The sequence below is a fragment of the Garra rufa genome, chromosome 7 (genome assembly GCF_049309525.1).
Source record: "Garra rufa chromosome 7, GarRuf1.0, whole genome shotgun sequence".
Taxonomy (NCBI): Eukaryota; Metazoa; Chordata; class Actinopteri; order Cypriniformes; family Cyprinidae; genus Garra; species Garra rufa.
The window spans coordinates 9,251,335-9,274,996 of record NC_133367.1 but is presented as its reverse complement, the minus strand read 5'-3'; the positions used below and the strand labels follow the sequence as shown (position 1 = coordinate 9,274,996).

Sequence of the window (23,662 nt, the reverse complement as noted above, 5' to 3'; positions counted from 1 at the left end):
GTCAGGTCCATAAATATTGGGACATGGACACAATTCTAACATTTTTGTCTCTATGCACCACTACAATGGATTTGAAATGAAACAAACAAGATGCAGACTGACAGCTTTAATTTGAGGGTATTTACATCCAAATCATGTGAACGGTGTAGGAATTACAACAGTTTGCATATGTGCCTCCCAGTTAAGAGACCAAAAGTAATGGGACAGAATAATAATCATAAATCAATCTTTCACTTTTTTAATACTTGTTTGCAAATCCTTTGCAGTCAATTACAGCCTGAAGTCTGGAGTGCATAGACATCACCAGACGCTGGGTTTCGTCCCTGTCCAAACATACACGCCACACACTGGCTACAATTCAAAAAGTGAACAAACATAATAGGACCCCTTTAAATTCCATATGACCTATACAATTATTTGATTTACAAGTTTTGTGTTTTTCCTGTTTTATTCGTTTGATATTCAGAAACAGGTTACATTGTTTTCAAAAATTGATTTTCAAGAAAGAACCCCCAACCTACCAATAGAGGGTTTCCGCTCGACAACTAAAATTTCGTTTGCTGGTCACAATATGAGGGAAATCTGGCCCTGAACATTATACTGATTTTTTTTTTTTTTTGACAAATTGGTTTGGAAGATTTGTTTAATAATAAAACTGAACTTTTATGCCTGTAAATCTGCTTGACTGACAGTTATATTGATCACTGAGAGAGCATTGACTTGGAATGACGTTGGTTCAATATAAAAATGAAATTTTACAAATCTGCACAGCAAACTACTGGACTACTTCTGCTACTTCTGCTTTGTTTGTTGTAATGAGAGGATTCGTGATTGTGCATCTGTACATCAGCAACAGACAGACACATAGCTAACTTAATATACAATTAAATAGAAGAACAATGTGTATTACATGTAAGAGAGATCATGTAAATGTTTTAATTTCACATTGTAGACTTGTTTTATATCTTTGACACATTTAAGTGCTGCACTTGACAATCACATTTAAACATTTGAATCATTATGGATGAGTTTAATACAAATATTATTAAACTGAAGAGCCAGACAGACTCATCTGAGCGTCTTCCTCCTGTTTCAGCTTTCAATAAAACAAAAGCATCATTTGCTTGAATACTAAATCAACATGAATCATTCAGTATCACATGTTTCTAACACACATGCTGCATTATTTGATTGTAAAGTCTGAGTCTCTTCACCTGTATGGATCACATTCACACATTTATCACACATTTCTTTCTCCTCATAGACACAGTAGTGAAGCTCTTCTGTGGATCCTCACCTGATGTTCACTGCTCCTTTCATCAGGATCCAACAACTAGGATAGACAGCATTTATCTTCTGATGATTTATTTCCATGATAGACTTTAGAATGGAAATTCAACACTGCAAGGTGGAACAAAAGAGAGAAAACAGAGTTCAGTGGAACAAATTGCAAATCAGTTTCTACTTCAATTACAGTTTCTTTTAAAGTTAAAGCTAGATTTAAATGATCTTGCATAGATATTTCTAAAACAATATTTGTGTTTTAAATACATCTGAACATGATTTCCATTCATATGTTTGTCTGTTTGTGTGACTCCTGTTGAGACACTATAAAGAGAAACACACACTAATGAGTGAACGCCAAATATAATAAACCACAAGAACAAATACTAATGTGATTTTGCCTCAAAACAAAACCCTTTCAGTGAAATGTTCCACTAGTTAAAGCTGTTTTTCCTCTAGTTTCAACATTAGCATTGGTCTCAGTAAATAAGTGAAAGTAAAGTAAGTGTAAAGTAATGTGACGTGTTGCTTGTCAAAGTAAAAACACACAAGAGACAGAGACATTGATCATGTGATGCTGGACGGCTGTGAGCTGAAGCTGGAATCTGCACTGATTTTACCAGCGTTTTCCTCCAATCTGACCAAATCTATTTCAAACTGGAATGATTCACTATTACTGATGGCATTAATAAAGCAGCTGTTGTTGGATAAAGCTCTGACAGTCTGCTTTTGTTCTCTTTCCTCCTTTGTGTTCAACATTTTGATCAACTTTACATTTCATTCTGACACAAACCCTTTGAAATAAAGCTTGATGATCATTTGATCATCTCCTTTCACAAATATTTGAAAGTTAATATTTGTCCACATATCAGAGGTAATTGAAGATCTCTTTAATATCACAAAGTGAAGTTTACTCACATCAGTTTACAGTTTGAGTCTTGTAGCACATCAACGAGCCGCTGCTTTGAGTCTCCAATCTTATTATAACCCAGATCAAGCTCTTTTAGAAACTGCAGTGCTTTTGTGTTTGTCAAAGACTGAGTTAAAGAAGAAACATCTGTAATGCCACAGTCATAAAGACTAGAAAGAGACAAACAGAGGAAGAGAAGATCATCTTACAAACAAATCATTAAGGAGAAGAATTTGACTAGAGATGTTCCGATACCCTTTTTTCCTTCCCGATTCCGATACCTGGGCTCGGTGTATCGGCCGATACCGAGTACTAATCCGATACCTGGGTGTGTAATTGTATATACAGCTGTAAATAATACTAATAAATTATTTTTTGGTGTGCTTCAGAGTTATTCCTTAATAAAACAAACATACAGAGATATATACAGTGAACTAGAGTATTTTTATTATATGACATACATTTGATAGTAATATTTTTTTAAATAGTTAGTATTACTAATCTGGTTTTCTGACGTACATCAGCCCTGTTTATAACAGAGAATTTTGGCCAGAATTTGAAAGATTCTCACTAGATCTCGCAGCAGTAACAGTGTTGCAAAATCAACATTGGCTCCAGAATAAAGCTGTTCGGGGTTTGTGCAAGTTTGTTTGCGTTGCAGTCCAAGCTGATAAACGGTCAGCGCTGAGCAGCTCAAACGTGTCGTGTTAGTTTCACTTTCGTTTCGCGTGCCATTTTATGTTTCTTATCTGAGACAGAAATGGCAGAGCTTATGAGTTGAACAACGCTGTGGTCACGCCAGTGTGACCGCTCATGAAAATTAGTAACACTGGCAGAAAAAATGGTCACAGTCTGGAGCCCTTTAATATTACCGCAAGTGTCCCGCGCGCTTCAGTACAAGGAGTAAACAAACCACGCGCCTGTACAATTCATTAACACAGAGCCACGCATAATTCATATTTAAACAGTCGGTTTTCGGCTTATTATTAGTCCATTTCACGATTTGATTTAAGTGTAATGAACTACCTTTGATTAATGCATCAAACTTTGACAAATTCCGTGACGTTCCGCGTTAAACTGTAAATTCCATTTTGACTGGATTCCGCGATTCCTTCCGTGTTTTCCGCATCTCGGAAATCATAAAGCCCTACATATGAGACATGCCGCCGCTTTACTGGCTGCTTGGTCCAGTCTGAGATACTGCCAAACAGCGGACAAACTGCTAGCACATTTGTATTTCTTCTTCGCCGCTCTAAACAGTGGTTGCTTGTGGCAACACAGCACTGCTCCCTGTGTTTGCATTCTGAGCCGCGAAGAAGAACTGGCTTCCAATTTGCTAGCGGGATTAACTTATATCTTAAGAAAATGGTATCGGATCGGTGGGTTCAAGTACTCGCCGATTCCGATGCTAGATTTTTTTGTGGTATCGGCGGCATTTCCGATACTAGTATCGGAATCGGAACAACCCTAAATTTGACACAAATATAATGTGAACCCATGAACCCACTCATCATGAGATATTGAGTAGAAAGTGCTGTGGTTTAAACTGTTGAAGTGATTTTCATCATTTTGATTCTTGTATGTGAATGTTACTGACCTCAATCTCTCCAGTTTACAGTGTGAATCCTTCAGTATGTCACATAAGTGATTCACTCCTGTGTTTGTTATTGAATTAAAGTTCAGGTCCAGTTCTCTCAGGTGTGATGGGTTTGATTTCAGAGCTGAAGTCAGGATGAGACACTGTTTCTTTGTAATACTGCATCCACACAGACTGAAGACAGAAAGAGAAAGAACAATGACTCAGATCTATGATGATCATCAGCAAATGCTATACAGTCACTAATAAACCAGAAAAATCATGAAATCTTAATGATATGAAACAAACCAAGACAGGAGTATTTGAGGATACTAGTTACAATCCAAGTCTGGATTTGTCCTCAATCAACAAGTGCATTTTAAAGAAAAATTAACACTTAAAAAGGTCTAAATTCATAATTGTCAATGATACTAACTGTAGTTTCTCCAGCTTGAATTGTGGGTTCATCAGTAGATTACTGAGTTTTTTCACTACAGAGTTTCCAAGTTTATTCCCGTTCAGGTTCAGGTCTCTCAGGTGTGATGGGTTTGATTTCAGAGCTGAAGTCAGGATGAGACACTGTTTCTCTGTAATACTGCATCCACACAGACTGAAGACAGAAAGAGAAAGAACAATGACTCAGATCTATGATGATCATCAGCAAATGCTATACAGTCACTAATAAACCAGAAAAATCATAAAAATCTTAATGATATGAAACAAACCAAGACAGGAGTATTTGAGGACACTAGTTACAATCCAAGTCTGGACCCATCCTCAGTCAACAAATAATGAATCTATACATAGAATCAATATAGAAACAACAGTACAATTAACTAAATTAAATGTCTATTTTCATATTTTTTATGGAATTTAATTAAATAATTAAATCAATCAAATCAAATATTTTTAATCTATTTCAGAGTGTAGTTTACAATTTCTAACTATACAAATATATTAAATAATATGCATTTTTTTTGATAGTTTTATTTTTATTTTTTTATTCTGTTTTGTTTCACAGCAAAGCTGTCAAGAGCCCAGTGGTCCTAAACTAAACAGTGAACTTTAATCTGACTGTAACGGCTGTACAGTATAATGATACTAACTCTAGTTTCTCCAGCTTGAATTGTGGGTTCATCAGTAGATCACTGAGGTTTTTCACTCCAGAGTCTCCTAGTTTATTCCCTCTCAGGTTCAGTTCTCTCAGGTGTGATGGGTTTGATTTCAGAGCTGAAGTCAGGATGAGACACTGTTTCTCTGTAATACTGCAATAATCCAGACTGAAGACAGAAAGAAGAATGATCATAAAAAACAATATTAATGTCACTTTTCCTTATTCCTCACTGTTCTAGCTCACACTAAACTGAATAATGTCTGAAACGTTGTATTATGAGCACTTCCTGTGTATTTGCTTCTTTATGATGAATTGTTTCTTGTTTTCCAAAATTGTAAGTTGCTTTGAATTAAAGTGTCTGCTGTATGAATAAATGTAAATGTAGATCTATGAGGATCATCTTATTGAAGAGCTACAGTAGCTGTAGATGATTGTGATAAATGATACAGAAATGCAATATGATTGGTTGATTCTAACATGCTGCAGTCTAAAAGTGTCTGCTCTTTAAGAGCGTAAGGCCCATCTTCACTCTCTCACTGTGTGTTTGCTGTGAACACAGGAGTTATGTTGATGTGAGTGTGGTGTTTGTGACATGAGCTCTGTTAATAAAAGTCTCATCAGTTTCACATGTGGCGGCTTACTGTCTTACATTATCAAACGTACAACAGTAGTCATATAGTCTGTAGTTCCCATAATCTGTCTGTAATCGTCTCACTAGTTTTGCCTGCTTTATAAGCGTTTTTAGTTTATTCTTTTGTCTATTGTAGCAGAAGATGCAAATCTCATGATATTTCTGCAGAACAACATATAGACAATCATTACTGTAGCGGCTACTCCGTAGTTACCAAACGCCGCTGAGAGGCTAAACAAGAACTCAATGCATTTGCGACGCAACAATAAAACATCCGTGAGGCAAAACTTCTCTTGGTTGTTCTGATTTATTGTACAGACTGAAGATATCAAGTTTTGTTATATTACGTTGTTGGTCAACAAAGAATACATCGTCCCTGCTCACCCCCTCCCCTTCCCAACTCTTATTGAACAGGTGATTAATATTCCCAATTCCACATAACCCGTGACTCTCCACCACGAACACGTGACATACGCAAAACACATTAACCCTTTCATGTCCACTACAATCCAGCCCCTAATTATTATCAAATAATTATTACATTCATCAAACTAGAGACATGAAATAATCAAATTGATGAATTTTAACAACATCATGTAATGTACAGTCTTCTTTCTTCAAAAAGAGAATAGAAAGGCAAAAAAGTGTTCATAACATGGATTAGTCCAAGTGTCCTTTACAGTTCCACTCTGTCAAGCCACAGAAGTCAATGTCAAAGTCAAAAAATTGTCAAGTAATAAGTAAAGTTAACCGTCTTCTGCTTCTTGTATAAGACAGAGCTTAGTTATCGGTCTGTCCAGACAGCTGTTTTTGGTCTTTTACATGACGCACCAATCCTCTTCTGTCTGGAAATTACTCGTCCCATAAGCCAAGAGTTGCGTGGTGCTGTGTTATCGACTATAAGCACTATATCTCCTGGTTGAAAGTTACGCTTGACTCTGGTCCACTTCTGACGCTCTTGAAGTTGCTGTAAGTACTCCAGAACCCACCTTTTCCAGAACAAATCTGCCATGTACTGGACCTGCTTCCATCGCTTACAAGCATAAACATCTTCCTTTTTAAATTCTCCTGGTGGTAGGGATGGTGAAGTTTTCAGGAGCAACAGATGGTTTGGTGTTAATGCTTCCAAATCAGATGGATTTGTGGATACTGCGGTGATTGGACGACCATTAATAATAGCTTCCACTTCACAAAGTACAGTATGAAAGCCTTCTTCATCCAGATTCTGCACCATTAGAATAGAGTTCAGAATTTTCCTCACAGATCTAATTAACCTCTCCCATGCTCCTCCATAATGTGATCCAGTAGGGGGGTTAAACGTCCATTTAATTCCTTTTTGAAGAAGGACATCATTGATCTTACATTGATTCCAATCCTGTATCGCTACTTGTAGTTCACTCTCTGCTCCTACAAAGTTCCTTCCATTATCAGATCGAATAAAACGGCGAAGTGCATTTATAAAAGAATCTGTGTCCAAAGAGGATGCCACCTCAATATGTACTGCTCGTATGGCTAAACAAGTGAAAATTACTCCATACCTTTTTACTACACTTCTGCTTTTTACCTCAAAAGGTCCAAAATAATCAACCCCAACACGGGTAAATGGAGGTTCATTTGGAGTTACTCTTTCTGAAGGCAAATCTGCCATCTGTTGACATCCTGGAAGGGAATTCAATTTCCGACAAACAATGCACTTGGACAGTACTTTCCTTATGGCTGTGCTCGCACCAGTAATCCAATATTTCTGGCGCAATTTGCACAACATATGATTGCGACCACCATGTCCTACTTCTTGGTGTATATGTCGCAAGAGAATGTCTGCAATGGGAAAATTCCTAGCCAAAATGGCTGGATGTTTGGATACTTCAGGCATTGATGCCCTACTTAATCGTCCTCCAACTCTTAAAACATCTCCAAGAATAGGACAAAGTCCATAGATATGGCTACTTTCCTTTATGCTTTCACCTCTTTTAATGCTATTAAGCTCATCAGGAAACATCTTTTCTTGAGAAAGTCTAATAATCTCTAATTCAGCCGTCTCTAGTTCTTCTGTTGAGAGGTGAGGATGTTCAAGTTGACCTTTAAAAATCTCCATTTCTTTTTCCAAAGAGCCATCTTGTTGTCCATTTAGGCCAGAATCAGCCAGAGTGAAGTTCAGTTGTTTCCTTTTTTGATTAAGAGACAAGAGTAGATTCTTAAATTGCAAAATCCAAGCCACCGCTTTTTTCAAACGGAACCAAGATGAAAAGCGATGAGTGAAACGTGCAATTATGTCATCCTCTTCTTTGAGTTGTGTGGAATTAATCTCTATGCACTTCTTGATTTCAACGTCACTTACTTCATATGTTTCAAGGTCAATGAGATTATCAGGCCACTCACTCTCAGAACAAAGCAGAAAAGCAGGACCTGATATCCATGTTTTATTCTCAAGAAATGATCTTACAGCTGATCCTCTCAAAGCAACATCAGCAGGATTGCTTGCAGAGCCTACATATCTCCACTGTGAGGCTTGCGAGGCCTCGAGGAGGCCTCGAGGATTTCTGTCACCCGGTTTGCTACAAATATTAGAAATCATTTTTTATATATTTGAGAACAGAAGCACTATCCTTCCAAAAGACAGAATCTTGCAGCTCCAGATGCAACTCTCTCTTCCACAACACATCCATTCGGCTTGCCATGGTAGCGGCAATGAGCTCCATGCGAGGAATGGTAATGGACTTTGCTGGGGCAACTCTTGATTTTCCCATAATAAAAGCACAGTGGGATTGTGAATGTGCATTACGTAACAACAAGTATGTCACAGTTCCATATCCATCATTGCTCGCATCTGAAAAGTGATGCAACTGTGCAGTAGTGACATCCCCAAAGTTTGGAGGTTTCAAACATCTTGCAAGTTCAAAGTTTTCCAGATGGTGAAGTTCTTGCAGCCAACTAATCCATTTTTGAGCCACCAATTCAGGAAGGACATCATCCCATCCCAGATTTCCTTTGCAGAGCTCTTGTAAGATTTTCTTAGCGGACAAAACCACAGGACTTACAATTCCTAACGGATCATAGATGGAACTGATGATGGACAATATTCCTCTTCTTGTCAGAGGTCTATCTTTTAATACAATCTTAAACTTGAAGGCATCGGACTGAATACACCACTGTAGTCCCAACACTCTCTCCATTGATGGAAAATCCCAATCCATGCTCAAGCCTTTCATGGTCTTTGCTCTTTCAGCTTCTGGTATTGCCTCTAGTACTTGACATCTATTGCTCATCCATTTTGTGAGCTTAAAGCCGCCCTTGGCACATATGGAAACAAGCTCATGATACAAAGCAATTGCCTTTTTAGTAGAAGTAACTGAAACAAAACAATCATCAACATAGAAGGAATGTAGGATTGTATCCACCGCAGCTAGGAGACGAAGCCGCTCCAAAGAGGTGCACTAGCATCCTAAAGTCAACTGGATCTTGACTGAAATCCCCTTCAGGCCACCAAAGAAACCGTAACAAATCCACATCATCAGCTGGAACCTTTACTTGATGAAACATTGATTCCACATCGGCCATAATTACTACTGGTTCCTTTCTGAATCTTGTCACTACTCCAACAAGTGAGCTGGTAAGGTCTGGTCCTTGCAAGAGTTTACCATTAAGTGATGTTCCTTGAAAACTCGCTCCACAATCAAACACCACACGGATTTTCTTCTTTGTTGGATGGTAGACACCGTGATGTGGAATATACCAGATCTTTCCATCACTACCCATCAACTCCTCTGCAGGAACTCTCTCTGCATACCCTTTGGAGACCATATCCTATAGAAAGGCTTTATAATCAGCAAGAAAGGCAGAATCCTTTTGAAGTCTCCTCTTTAAATGTAGAAAACGTTGTTCCACAATTTTTCGATTGTTTGGCATATGAACTTTCTCTTTCAAAGGTAAACCAATTTCGTAATGCTCATCTACAAGTTTGGCAGAATTTGTCACCATTTCCATAAATCGTTGATCTTCCTTTGAATAACCAGTTCGTTCATCTTGACTACATTCTGGGAAATCCATTTTAAATTGCTGTTGCCACACATCTTCCACATTCACTACTGAAATTCTGTTAACTGTGACTTCTGGCTGTGCACTTGATACTACATTCTCACCATCTGCAAAGAGTGGTTCATTCACTGTCCATCCCAACATGGTTCTGATTGCATAGGGCCCATCATTTACACTGCAGATTACCTCCAATGGTTCCAATGCTTTAGGAACATTTGTACCTATGAGCAGCTCAATCCCAGCGTCAATCTGAGGTAAATGAACAGTCTTTAAATGAGGCCATCTTTGAAGATCTCTTTCTCTGGGTATATTTCCTTTGTGAACAGGCATGCTTTCCTGGGTGTAAACTCGATGCAAATTACAAAATTCACTTCCATTCAAGCCAGCCACTTCCAATCCTGACAAAACATGGCTACTCACCACCTTTTCTTGCCCCATGGTTCTTAAAAGTATCCGCACTTTAGTTCCTGTAAGGTTAAGTCTTCTCATCAAATTCTCAGTACAGAACACAGCTGTACTACCTTGATCTAAAAAGGCATAAGTAGTAATAATATCACTGCCTTTCTTGGCTTTGATCTGCACAGGAACAATCGGGAGTTTACAGTCATAATCACCAGCCCCAGTCAGACCACTAGACACCAAAACATCAGCCACTGTTGGTTTGGATTTCTTCTCAGTTGCATCAGTTGTCCCTTTTTCTTTAGGAAAGATATGCAACAAAGTGGGATGTTTAAGTCCACAAACATCACAACAAAGACGTTTTCTGCATTCTTTGCTAATGTGCCCAATGCACAAACAGCCAAAACAAACTCCACTTTCCTTTAAGAAGCCAATCTTCTCCTTGTGGGGTTGTTTTCCCAACTGAGGACACATATCCAACATGTGTGCACCTTTACAGCAGAGACATCCTTGATCGAATCTAGTCTGTTTCTTTCGTATATTTTGCGATTCACATTCTTTGTTTATAGCAACACTGGTAGCAAAGCTGGTTCCTTTTATGCCAAAATGAGGATATGATTTAAGTTTCTTCACATTTCTATTCACTGCTCATGATGGAACATCCTGTATATTTCCAAATATTGGATCGGTTAGGACTTTAACTTGATGTTCAAGAAAGTTAACAATATCCGTGAAAGAAACTCTGCAATTACGTCTTTCTTGGAGTTCACAAACAACACATCTCCATTTATCTCTAAGTTTGTAGGGCAACTTTTTTATAATTGTCATCATATTGGTAGGCATGTCCAAATCATACAGATATTGCACTTCCTCCATAACATTACCGCAGCCTATAAGAAAGAGACTATATTCCTGTAAGGCATTAACATCTTCAGCTTTAATTTGAGGCCATGAAAGAGCTTTACTCATGTAAGCAGATGCAACTTTCTGTTCATTTCCAAAATGTTCTTGCAGCAAAGTTTTAGCTCTGACGTATCCCCTGCATGGATCAATATGCTGACAACTCTGTATCAACTCTCTTGGACAACCAACAGTATATTGCTCAAGGAAGTATACGCGGTCACTGTAGTTGTCTGTTTTACTTTCAACACTGTTTTTGAAGGCTCTCATTAATGCATGATATTTTAATGGATCACCATAAAAAACTTTCAGATCTCTTTTGGGTAAAGATGACAAACATTGCTGTTTTAACAATAGTGTTGTTATTTCATTTTGCTTTCTCATGATGCCCATTACATTACTTTCCTCTTCAGTGTTGGATTCAACATGTAAATTCAAAGCATTTCCACATGCCATCTGTTCCCCTGTTTGACCTCTAGATGGTTGATGCACTGGATAAGGCTGTGAAGGAACCTGTTGTTTTTCAAATTTCTCTTTAGGTTTTGCTCCCAAATTTCCAGCATCCTGCACCGATCCCTTCTCTTTTGTAGACATTTGTGGAACAAATGAGTTAGCACTGGCATGAAGACTTTTTGTTTTGGCTCTGAACTAGAATGTCTTCCTCCTGAATGACCCGATTTACTGCTTAATACACTTTGAGATTTCAGAACATTCAATTTAGCCATTTGAATTTCAATTTCTCCTTGAAGATTAAGCTGTTCTTTCCTTCTTCTTAACTGTTCCTCTTGATCCTCTAGTTCATGTTTCTCCTTCTAGACTTTTTGTTGTGCCCTTAATGCAGCCAACTCAGCCTCTGCTTTAAGACATACAGAAGAAATTGACGACACCCCAGATCTTCTTCCAACAACCGAACTTTGATTTTTGGATGATCTGCTCCCCACATTAGATACAATGTCATCTTGCAAATTATCTGACACAACAATGGATGAAGCATGGACTGTGACTTGAGGAATGATATCTTCTTGTGTTGCATCAACATCAGAATAAACAGGAACACTATTCTCCAATGATTCTTCCGGACAACTTAACCAATGTTGCACAGTATCTTTAAATGTGTTGCTGTATTTCATGATGCTCAAAAACCATTCGTTTTGTTTTTCCTGTTCCTCTTCAGGAAGTAAAGGAATGACCATATAATGTTGCTTGTTGGCATTTTCACAAAGCTGAACAAGAGTTTTAAAAAGCATTTGCACCCGAGAGACATTTCCTTTTCTTGTCATCAGACTTTTCATCTCTGGAATCAGTCCTTTAATTGTATTTACATCTTTCTTTCGTTCCATTTGAAGTCTTTCAATTTTATTGGCTAAAACCTTTGCAGTGAGTTTAGTTTCTCTTTTACTGCCATGCAGATCAAGGCCAGCGATGTCATCAACGCCCGCTTCATTCATGTTTTTGCGTTCCCCAACAAGCCAACAATATTTGTTCAACCAGATTCTCAAACATCACAGCGACATATAAACAACCTCTGTCAACTCTATAAACATCCTGACTTATTTACCACACTAAACAAACCAGCAAAAACATACTACAATAACCAGAGCTCTGGACCAACCCAACTGAAGCCAAGCAAAACAATAACACTATCTCACGATCATCCCCAATGGATGAAACAGCGTACCAAATTCAAATACCGCGCGATCATCCCCAATGGACAAATATTGCGCTTTCTAAATACAGCACAGCCGAGTAACAAGAAGCCCAGCAGGCTTACCTATGTGGTGATTGTTTGCTTGCTTCTCCTAGGAACTTTGCCGATCGGTTTGCGCTGGCATTTCAACTTCTGCGGCTGTAGAATTCTCCTTTCCAAATGAGCAGAATCCTGTACTCCGCAACACGATGTAATCCTTTTGCTGCGTTTGCCGAGAAATGATTTCTTTGTTGACATAATGTAGCGGCTACTCCGTAGTTACCAAACGCCGCTGAGAGGCTAAACAAGAACTCAATGCATTTGCGACGCAACAATAAAACATCCGTGAGGCAAAACTTCTCTTGGTTTTTCTGATTTATTGTACAGACTGAAGATATCAAGTTTTGTTATATTACGTTGTTGGTCAACAAAGAATACATCGTCCCTGCTCACCCCCTCTCCTTCCCAACTCTAATTGAACAGGTGATTAATATTCCCAATTCCACATAACCCGTGACTCTCCACCACGAACACGTGACATACGCAAAACACATTAACCCTTTCATGTCCACTACAATTACATAAGTTTCAAACACATAGATGCAATGCTACAATAAACTTTAATCTGACTGTAACTGCTGTACAGTATAATGATACTGTCTACTATTGTCAATCACTTTAGTCTCACAGATCAATATTCAAACATACTGTAGACTAAACAATTACAAGTCAACAACAAAGACAGTTTGCTTATAAAAATATTAGACTTTGCACATGTGTTTATTTAATGAATTAACCTATTTCCTTAAACTGAAGACATTCACATACGTTTTGAAAAGGCAGTTGATTTGCTTTAGTGCTGCACTGATCAGGAAATTTGAGGCAGATACTGATCACTGATTCTTAAAATGCTCTTCTTCAGTTTTTACAATGTATAGTATATGCTGCACCAAAATTAGACATTTTACATTTTGAGAAACACAAACTTTAAATTAAAAGCAGTTATGAATAGTTGTCAAAACTTAAAAAAAAATTACAACTTAAATTGAATTTATAAATTAAAAATATACATGTATATTCATAATCTATGACAAAAATATATTACAAACTAAGTTAGTGGATAATTCAGTAGCAAAAGTTATTTTAGATGGGGTACATTGTAACATCTGAGGGGCACGTTGTAACACGACCAAAATGTTATCTGATCAAATGAAGTAATGACTTTTTTTTTAAAAATAAAAATGGTCTAATTTTGGAGTTTGACAATGAACTTATCGCGACGATGCTTTGAACGGCCCTGATCGCAACACACAGCGGTACAGTAGTTCAAAACAATGTGGACAAATAAATGAAACACATATAGACATTCAGAAAAACATTCCCGTCCCTCCACACACAGCTCTCATAGAACACGACACACATAAACCAGCCAAAATGCTTTACATGTCTTGAAATAATAACATCTGAACATTAAACATTGATTGTCAGCCTTTATTCACCTGTTTCTTGTGGTTTCTTATCAAAATCCTTAGAAGTCAATAGTGTAAATTGCACCGCTTATGTCATGTTAGAGTGTGTGTGAATCAATGAAAATTAACGTTAGCAGGGCACGCAGATGCAGAGCGTGCCGTGCAAATATAATCTAGTGTGTGATTGGTTATTACTTTTTTTGTTTTGTTTTTTTGTTTTTGTGATTGGTTATTGGTAGTGATGGGTCGTTCGGGCAGATGACGTGACAAAAAATAATATTTTAATTAAATTCGGGCGGGTGAAATGAAAAAATTAAAATTATAAACAGTTTAAAATGTGTGCTTACTGGGAACATAATAAAGACACCTGGACTCGGTCGAGACCAAAAGCCATATTTGGCAAGACCAGTGGCCGAGACCGAGACAAGTCCGAGTCTGAATACCAGCGAGTCCGAGACAAGTCCGAGACCATAAAAAAACGGTCTCGAGACCGGACTCGAGTCCAAGACCGGACTCGAGTACTACAGCCCTGCATTAAACTATCAAATAGCTTCAGAAAACTCAGAATATTGTGTTTGTATGCCTTTTGTTTGGTTTAATAGAAACAGAACAGTTCACACAATACTGGATTTAGATCGGCCCTGTCTGACCATTACACCCGATCCAGCAAGAACTAGTAGGATCTTCACATTAGTGGCTCTTTGTGATGCTGAGAAAAACTGCTCTGACTCAAACTAATGAGGAAATATGATCAACTACAATAACAGTACTATTAAAAGTAATGTAAGATTGTGAATAAAGCAGCAATACTCACATCAGTGTGTTGAGTTGACAGTGTTTATCCTCCAGTAGAGCAGAGATCTGATTCACTCGTGTGTCTCCTAGTTCATGTTCACTCAGATTCAGCTCTCTCAGGAGTAATGGGTTTTTACCCACAATTCCAGTCACATACTGACAGCCTTCATCTGCAGCAGGACCCAAAAACCTGCAGAAAACAAGATGAAGCAAGCAAGAACAATTTAGTTCTGATTTAATGGTCCACTGCATCACAAAAATCATTACCAAAAAAAACCTTTGTTATTCTAAAATGATATCTAGTAATTGCAAACCTTTTCTTTAAACATTTAAATACACAAATATTTGAAAACAAATTCTAATAGTCACAGTTACTGTATAATAAATACTTTCTGCTGTCAAAAGAACGAGCTCTTATTCAGCATATAGAGTTATTGCCCCCCAGGGAAGTCCATTAAAAAAACACTTTAATGTGGCTTAATGGAGCTGAACGACTGGCAAAAAACTAATTTTGGTCAAACGTTACATATAATAAACACTGACACTGCAAGTATTTATTTTGTAACATCAGAAATTTGGTTTTAAGATACGTTAAACCACGTTAAGTTATTTCCTTATCTATGGGGGACGCTTAATGTGATATATTCACTTTATATGCGGAATAAGAGCTCATTCTTTTGACAGCATAGTATTTATTATAAGTAAAATTTGACAGAAGTTTGGTTTTCCCCAGTCGTTGTTAAAGTTAAACCATGTTAAGCTGTTTCCTTATGGACTTCCCTGGGGGACGATTACTTTATATGCTGAATAAGAGCTCGTTCTTTTGACAGCAGAAAGTATTTATTATAAGTAGCTAAAATTTGACAGAAGTTTGGTCTTCCCTGGTCGCTGTTGAGGTAAGTTAAACCACGTTAAGCTGTTTCCTTATAATGGGCTTCTATGGGGGAGAAAACGCTTAACGTGATATTCTTCACTTTATCTGTGGAATAAGGACTCGTTCTTTTGATAGTAATTAGTGTTTGTTCCAAGTAAGGTTTGACACAAATTTAGGGTTTCCTGGTCGTTTTTTACGTATAAGTCACGTTAAGCGTTTTTCACGTTAAGCGTTTTAGAACATCCCGGGTTGCTTCTGTACCGAGGTAAAGTTAGTTTTAGGTTTGACATTGGCTGGATATTTGCCTAGGCTGATTTAGGGACCGTCTGCAAATTTACCTCACTAAACAAAACGAAGTCCAGTTTTTTCATGTTTTAAAGGCTGTAGTACGTTTGTGGTTAAAAGGCTAACTTACTACAGGTCAAATTTTGCCAATTACCTCTTTACTGTACATACAGTACATAATTATATTAGAAAATAATTACTGTAATTTACAAAAGGGTTTTTTCACGTTCCAGAACTTGTAACGTTAGTACAAGTAACAAGTAACAAGACTGACTTTCTAGGGATTACATTTTGACAGCATCACCCTTACTGTAAATACAGTGCATACTTATTCTATTATTTAACCGTCAGTTATGACACGCAGCTCTAGCATTCTGCCTGCTTCAAATCAGACTCGGAGATTAAATAGTCCGGTAAGATCACATTTATTTGAATGAAACATAGCATTTGTTTCAGTAGATTATCGATAGACCAAGAAAGAGTGTGAAGGCAAGAGAGATGACAGTTGTGTGTGTGTGTATGTGTGTGTGTGTGTATGTGTGTGTGTGTGTGTGTGTGTGCGTAAGTTACCTGCCTGCATGCTGTGCGTCCCTCTCTACAAACAGCAGTTTTATCACCTCGTTGCTGAGGAATATAATGTAGCGATCTAGTATCTAGGCTATTTTAATAAGAATCGCGGGCAAGCGCTTACAAGAAGTTTATGTATGTGCGCAGCACAACGCGATCTCTCTCTCTCTCTCTCTCTCTCTCTCACTCACTCTCTCTCTGTCTCTCTCTCTGTTTGCGTGCATCAATTAAAGCAGCGCATTAATATAGAACGGTGATTAAACTGATTGAGAACTACCTGTGCACTAAATGGTTTTACTGCACACCTGCCAGCCAATCAGAATCCAGTATCCAGACATTCCATGGAATAAATGTGTGTATAGCTCAGGTGTGTATGCACTGCAGCTCCATAAAGTGTGCTGTACACAAGCTAACCTTGGGGTTAACGGCTCAGGAACAGCATGATGAATAAATCTTAACCACTGATTCCAAACAAAGCAGGTTTGCTTTCGCATCCAAACACACAGCGTCTCCACAACATGACGACAACACTACAACTCACTGAAGACTCGTCTTCTCTTTGTGGAAACCTTTGGACAGCATTACGCTAATATTTCACATTGTGATGCAGATATTTGTGAAAGTAATATCTGGACTTCAGTCATTTTAGTCATTTCTGGATCAGTGTTCACTGTTAGATCAAATAAATCACTTTGCAGGAGACTATGACCTTTGAAACTCTGAAGATCTTACACGAACAGATACATTACACACTAAAGGAAAATGAAAACAATAAAAAGCATCATATGACCACTTTCAAATAAAGTGTGTAGTCATTTTATAATGTCTGAATATACATTTATGACCTAAAAACCATGTGATGTGGAATAATTTACTTAAGTATCTACAAACTCAGTGCTGAAGAGCGACTCTAAACTGGTTTAAGATTGTAAATTATGATTTAGATTTTCAGTTCTCAGATATTTATCGTCTATTGGCTACTTTTTAAATATTTTTTATGTTATTTAATTAGGAAGTTGTAAAGCTATGTAGTTCTGCAAAGCATTTGTAAATATAAAAGAAGGTTTGTTAAGGTTTTATTAAAGCAAACATGTGAAAGTCCATCAGTGTTTAAAATTTGTGTGAAAACAGACTCAGTCTTACCTCTGTTTGTGTGAGAGACTCATCTCAGACGGAGAGTCCTTTCCTCGCTCCTCTGACATACTGCAGATAAACTGCCAGAGATCAGCACTGGGTTGAGAAAACTATCTGCTGTTCAGTTTGACCTGGAGATGATGATCCTTAATGAGATCAAGAAATATCTGGAGTTAGCAGCAACACAAAACACTAGATCAAATAAAGTCAGTTATGAACAAATGCATTGCCATGTAGAATAACCACATTCAGAAACACCTTGGTTTTCAATAACCCCTTTTGGAAAACTTACTTGCAGTCTTGTCCACTAAGAAGAGCATTTATAAGTATTTGAAACGATCATTTTCTGTCCTTTAGGCCTGTAGTTTGTCAGCAATAATTCTCATATCTCTCAGACAGATTGGATTAAATACAAAAACAATGTCCGCGAGTGTTAAAATTAGTAAAGTCTGCGCTAAAGTTGTGTCTATAAAATGTTTTCTAGGACATAGAATGGATCAAATCCAATGAGCAACGCTTTGTTTTGCTATCTGCGTGTTTTCCGCAGTTACTTTCGTTTTCGTCTTCTTCGTGGGTTTTTCTGGAGGGTTTGAACGAGCTGAACAGTTACTGCCACCTGCTGAACTGGAGCCTGATATTCTTCCTTATACATTAAACACTGCTTTATTATTGTCCTTGTTCTGAACTGTTATCTGTGATGTTTATTGCAAATGTCACACATGCTGAGATGTGTATTTACTTCTTACTTTCAGTTCTTTCTATTCATATTAGGGTGTAGTATTAATACTTGTTCTACAGTTTCTGCTTCTTTATGTTTATAGGCTCCATGTCCAACTGGTTTACATTAAAGGCAATAAAGCTGTTTTCTGTATTAAAAAGGGGAAAAAAGAAAAGACTAAACAATATGAATGCACAAATTCAGAAATAAATGTGTTAGCAGCAAATAACATGGTTTATCAGACTATAATGAAGTGCTGTTGAGAGATTTATGAAGTAGTTTGTCTCAGCTGACAGACATGAAATGAGTTTTAAGTGTCAGTTTACAGCTTATCTGAAGACATCAGCACAATGAATGAGTGAAAACAGGAACTATACATTAAATTAAATTCAAAGAAACTTGAAATAGTAACTAATTTGGGAAAAGATGATAAAAGCTGTATATCATAGTTTGAGATCATCACAAAAGGAACAGTAATGTTTGCAATCAAGTAATGTTTCTAATTATAAACCTACACCTTAATGTATCAAAATATATAAAACAAGTCTACAATGTGGAGCATGGCAGCAGCTAAAAATAAAGAAGAAAAACATATTTCATTATTACATGATCTCAAACATTATTCTATTCTACTTTCTATTGAGTGATGTGTGTGTCTGTTGTTAATGTCCAGATATCCAGTATATTGTCTTTGTTCTGTGGATGGAGTCTCTCCTTCATCAGTCCAGACCAACTAAACATTTTCAACAGTTAACAGCATTTGTCTTTCTCTCTCCTCTAGATCCTCAAATACATCGTCTTTATTCTCCACATTTATATTTGCATGTAAATACAATCATACATATACAGTTAAAACTATTATTTAGTTTGTTTTGAAAAGTTCATCTGTCTGTTTTCAGTATTATTAAATCTACATAAGCAGTTTCTCTCTCTTAAATAAAGGCTAACTTGTAGAAGAAACATCTGTAATGCCACAGTCATAAAGACTAGAAAGAGACAAACAGAGGAAGAGAAGATCATCTTACAAACAAATCATTAAGGAGAAGAATTTGACACAAATATAATGTGAACTCAGACTCAAATCTTCAAGCAGTTCAGCAGATTTAATGCTTGCTGTTAAAAAGACATTAAAACTGTTAATTGTTTAAATGAAAAGGTAAAATAAAGTACAAATGGCTAAATCAGTTTTCCTTTTTCCTTCTTGCTGTCAACAGTCAGTGTTTCTAATATGAACTGATTGATTTTACATGAATTTGAAATAAAGTTCACAATGTTATCAACCCTCTACTCAGACTTTTATCTTTTGTAACTTGATTCAACATCAGCATTGAAGTGCTATTTATGGCAATACAATAAATCCACATAATAGCAGTGATCTCCCACATATTAGTTATTCTAAGTTTCAGTCGTTGTTGTTAGTAGCATTGGCTGCTCATAGACAAGAAATGTACAGTTTTATATCATTGTGCTTTTAAACTTTATTCATTTATTGAACCGCTGTAATGAAACCACACTTACAAAGATATTTAGTCAATATCCAGTGGATTTTTATTAAAATGAAACTTTCCATTGGTGGACAAGGTCAAGGTTAGCAGTTTAATATTAACTTAACAGGTTCCAACAGGTTAAAATCAGTGTTCATTTTGACAGCAAATTATGATTTAGTCTTAGTCATAGTCTTTTGACTAAAATGTCATTTAGTTTGAGTCATATTTTAGTCATCTGGATTGTTTTAGTTTTAGTCTACAGTAGATTGAGTGGGTTTAGTTACAGTTAGATTTCTCTAAAATGACCAAACTCATTGTATAGGTTCGATAATACGGTTTTATCATGATAGACACAGATTTAACTGCTGTGACACACAACATGTCTTTATATACAAATGAAATGAATCCACTTCTCATAAAGAAACAAGAACATGGTCTTCTTTTCAATCAAATACCAATGGTTATTCAGGATAATTATGCATTCTTTATAACAACATGTTTACCACTTTCTTCTTTCCTTCAAGCAGAAAGAAGACATTTATTCATATAGATACATTTGGACTCATCTTTACTAGGGCTACTAAAGTGATCCAGTCAAGAGCAGTATGTGATTTTCTGTCTTTCTGTTGTTGCTCGATTAACATCAATGCCACAGACAATAGCAACTAAATTCAGCTGCTGTCCCTTTCCAAGATAGCAAGGTGACATTGATTAAATGTTGAAATCCCACCAGAATCATCATTTTTGTTGAGGTTGAAAAATCAGTGCTAAATAATATTGGATCAATGTTGATAATTCAATGCTTTTCTGTGTTAAAATAAAAAATATTGACTCAATGTTGATTTTTGGTCAGCATTTCACTAGTGGAACTTAGACTGTCAATCCCTCATTCAACACTTAAATATGGCACACTTTCCTGAAATGTATTGAGCACTTGCTCATCAAACCATAAATTCTGTTCATTTTGAGAACTCAGCACCAATAAATAAATAAATAAAACAGTTTGCAGAGTGTGTAGATGAACACAGATCCATTAGATAGAGCTCAGATAAACCAGCAGGATATTATTAGCAGCAGTAACAGTAGTAGTACTGTTACGTCCTGTGGACATATTGTTAAAAAAGGGCGATTTTGAGAGTTATGTTGACTGTTGGACATGTTACGTGTTGCATGTTTGCTCTCCCATTTTTCTCTCTCTCTCGCTCTCCCTGTCTTATGCTGCGTTCACACCAAACGCGAATATGCCTCTAAATTCGCGCCTACCGCGTCTAGTTATTCGCGTGACCACTTTGTGTTCATTCGCGCGTCAAGAGCGAAATCGACGCACGTAAAAACAAAAGTTTGAAGCGAAATTTACGCGCGTCATGCGCGTCAGAGGCGAAAGTTTCAAACCCCGTTGGCGGCCATCTTTTTACAAGATTCTGTTGTTGATCGGTCATTTATCAAGAGAGTCACCGCTCTGTGTTTGCTCTGGAGAGCAGAACAGCGGCGTAGGGATCATCATCGCCGTATTTGGGTCCACCAGACCCTTCGGAGGCGAACCCAGTGTTTCATCACTTGCTCCAGGAGCTGCGCCTGGATGACGGCCGCTTTCAGCGGTACTTCCGCCTGTCCCGCGCCCAGTTCGATGACCTGCTTTCCCGCATCGGAGCGAGGGGATTTCAGGAGCGGTGGAACTTCCCTCTGTGCGTTGGAGCAGTATATGATGACAGAATTTTCATTTTAAAAGTGAACTACTCCTCTTTTGATGTTTAATAATTCTATAGGTCTGTGCCATTTTTTTGTTCAGGTTATTACTGTAAAATCTGTTATTTATTTTTGTTTTGATGATAAATGGAGCCAGCCTCCAAAAGTATTTATCCTGTCCTGTGATTTCTTTATTTTCCTCACACAACACTGTCCAGACACACTAAAGTATACACACTATTATAGTTATTATTGTTCTGTTATTATAGTGTAGATACACTACACTATAATAATGTTTCATATAATTAAGATTTAGATATGGAATAAATAGCATTCAATACAAAATGAATATGTGTCATATATGTGATAAAACACTTGCTTTGTTGTGCATTAGAACCGCACTAGGCATTTAGTATTCATGTTTCATATTTGAATGAGTGGCTGTATCCAAAATCGCCCCCTATACCCTCATTCACTATTCCCTACATTAGTCCACTCATTCAGTCCACTTGAAGGAGTGAGTGAAAACGAGTGAGTGAATTCGGACACTGAGTGCACCGGAAGGACTGCCGCTTTTGCATAGTATTGCTTACTGTTTAACAATCATTTAAAACGGACAGTTCGAGGAGTTAGATTAAAGGATTTATCTTGAACTATGTCAAGGAGTTTACATATAAACCCTGGTTAAACAATTTAATAATAAATTTACAACGAATTTGTACCCGTGTTGTATGCTGTATTATGCAGTGGACAAGCGAATGGATGGATGATTCAGCTGCGGGCGCCATCGTCTGGCGAGACGCGGGAATTCAGTCGGCGCGCGACTCTCAGTGCATTATGGGTTATCTCTAGCTGATGAGCGTACATCGGTTGTACACTCGTTTTTGCGGTGCATTGTGGGATTGAATGAGTGCACTCGGGAACGTTCACTATGGTTTCGAACACCACTTAAAATGGCTGTCCCCTCAAATAGTGCACTATTTGAGGGTATAGGGGGCGATTTCGGATACAGCCAGTGACTCCGGGCGGGCCTGCCGCCACAGCATCAAGCAGGCTCCTGATTGGTTAACGCGGCGTGAATTGACGCAGAAGTTCAGATTTTTCAACTCGGGCGGCAGACGCGAATTCGTGTCAAACGCGTGATGCACAAAAAGCACCATTCGCGCGTATCGCGCCTGACGCTCGATTCGCGCCATTCGCGCGAACTAGACGCGCGAATGAGGCAAATTCGCGTCTACCGCGCCGCGCTAAACACCAATTCGCGCCGCAAGAACTCCAGATGCGCGTAGACGTGTCTTACCATTGACTTAACATTGAAATCACTCGCGCCAGACGCATATTCGCGTTTGGTGTGAACGCAGCATTAGACTGCTAATTGGGTTCCAGCCGGTGCGCATCATCCATTGGTAGTGAGTGAAAGTCCGCAGAAACTCAAGCGATATAAAACAGCAAAGAAGCAAGTCCAAACTGCTGACGGCAACGCGCCACACTCTTTGTCCTGATCAGTGGCGGCTGGTCAATAGGGGGCGCTGGGGCGCCGCCCCCCTCAAGTTAGCCAAGGAAGAAGACTACTAACATGTAAAAAATAAGTCTAATACATATTGCAAAATAATCACGAAATTGCATTATTTTGTCATACTATTCGACTGGTAGTTATGTTAGAACCTGTTAAAATAAAAAAAAATCCAAACTGTTTTTCGTTTGTTCGTGTATGCGGGACGCCGGCCAAATGGGTGTCTATTAGGTCTGTAAATTTTTGAAACGCATGTGACTTGAGGCTGAGCTCTGATTGGCTTGTTTCAGATTGTCCTCGGGGCGCAGAGCACAGCGCCCCAGACCCTCCTACTTAAGATCTTAGCCAATCAATATTGTTTTTATACATTTTGTCCTCATGTGATTGGACCGTTCTCGACTGTCAAATATGTGCAATATCTTTTTCGATATGAAAGTAAATTCGATTTTATCTAAAAAAATAAAAAATAAAAAACTATCACAAGCCTTTCAAATGAAGAAAAAAAACAAAAACAAACTTACGAATCATGGAGCTTGGATAAAGTTTGCTTGATAGATGCAATGTAAGTCATGCCTTATATCGTTTTCCCTGTTTGTTA

General features: G+C 37.7%; 1 protein-coding gene across 1 annotated transcript in view; it reads right to left on the bottom strand.

Moving 5' to 3' along the window:
- The window catches only part of LOC141337909 (uncharacterized), an 831,413-nt gene that overhangs the window by 50,947 nt on the left and 756,804 nt on the right, over positions 1-23,662 (bottom strand). Inside the window, exon 27 of the mRNA XM_073843485.1 lies at positions 4,885-5,050. Coding sequence (XP_073699586.1) covers positions 4,885-5,050 — 166 coding nt within the window. The remainder of the gene's footprint in view (positions 1-4,884; positions 5,051-23,662) is intronic.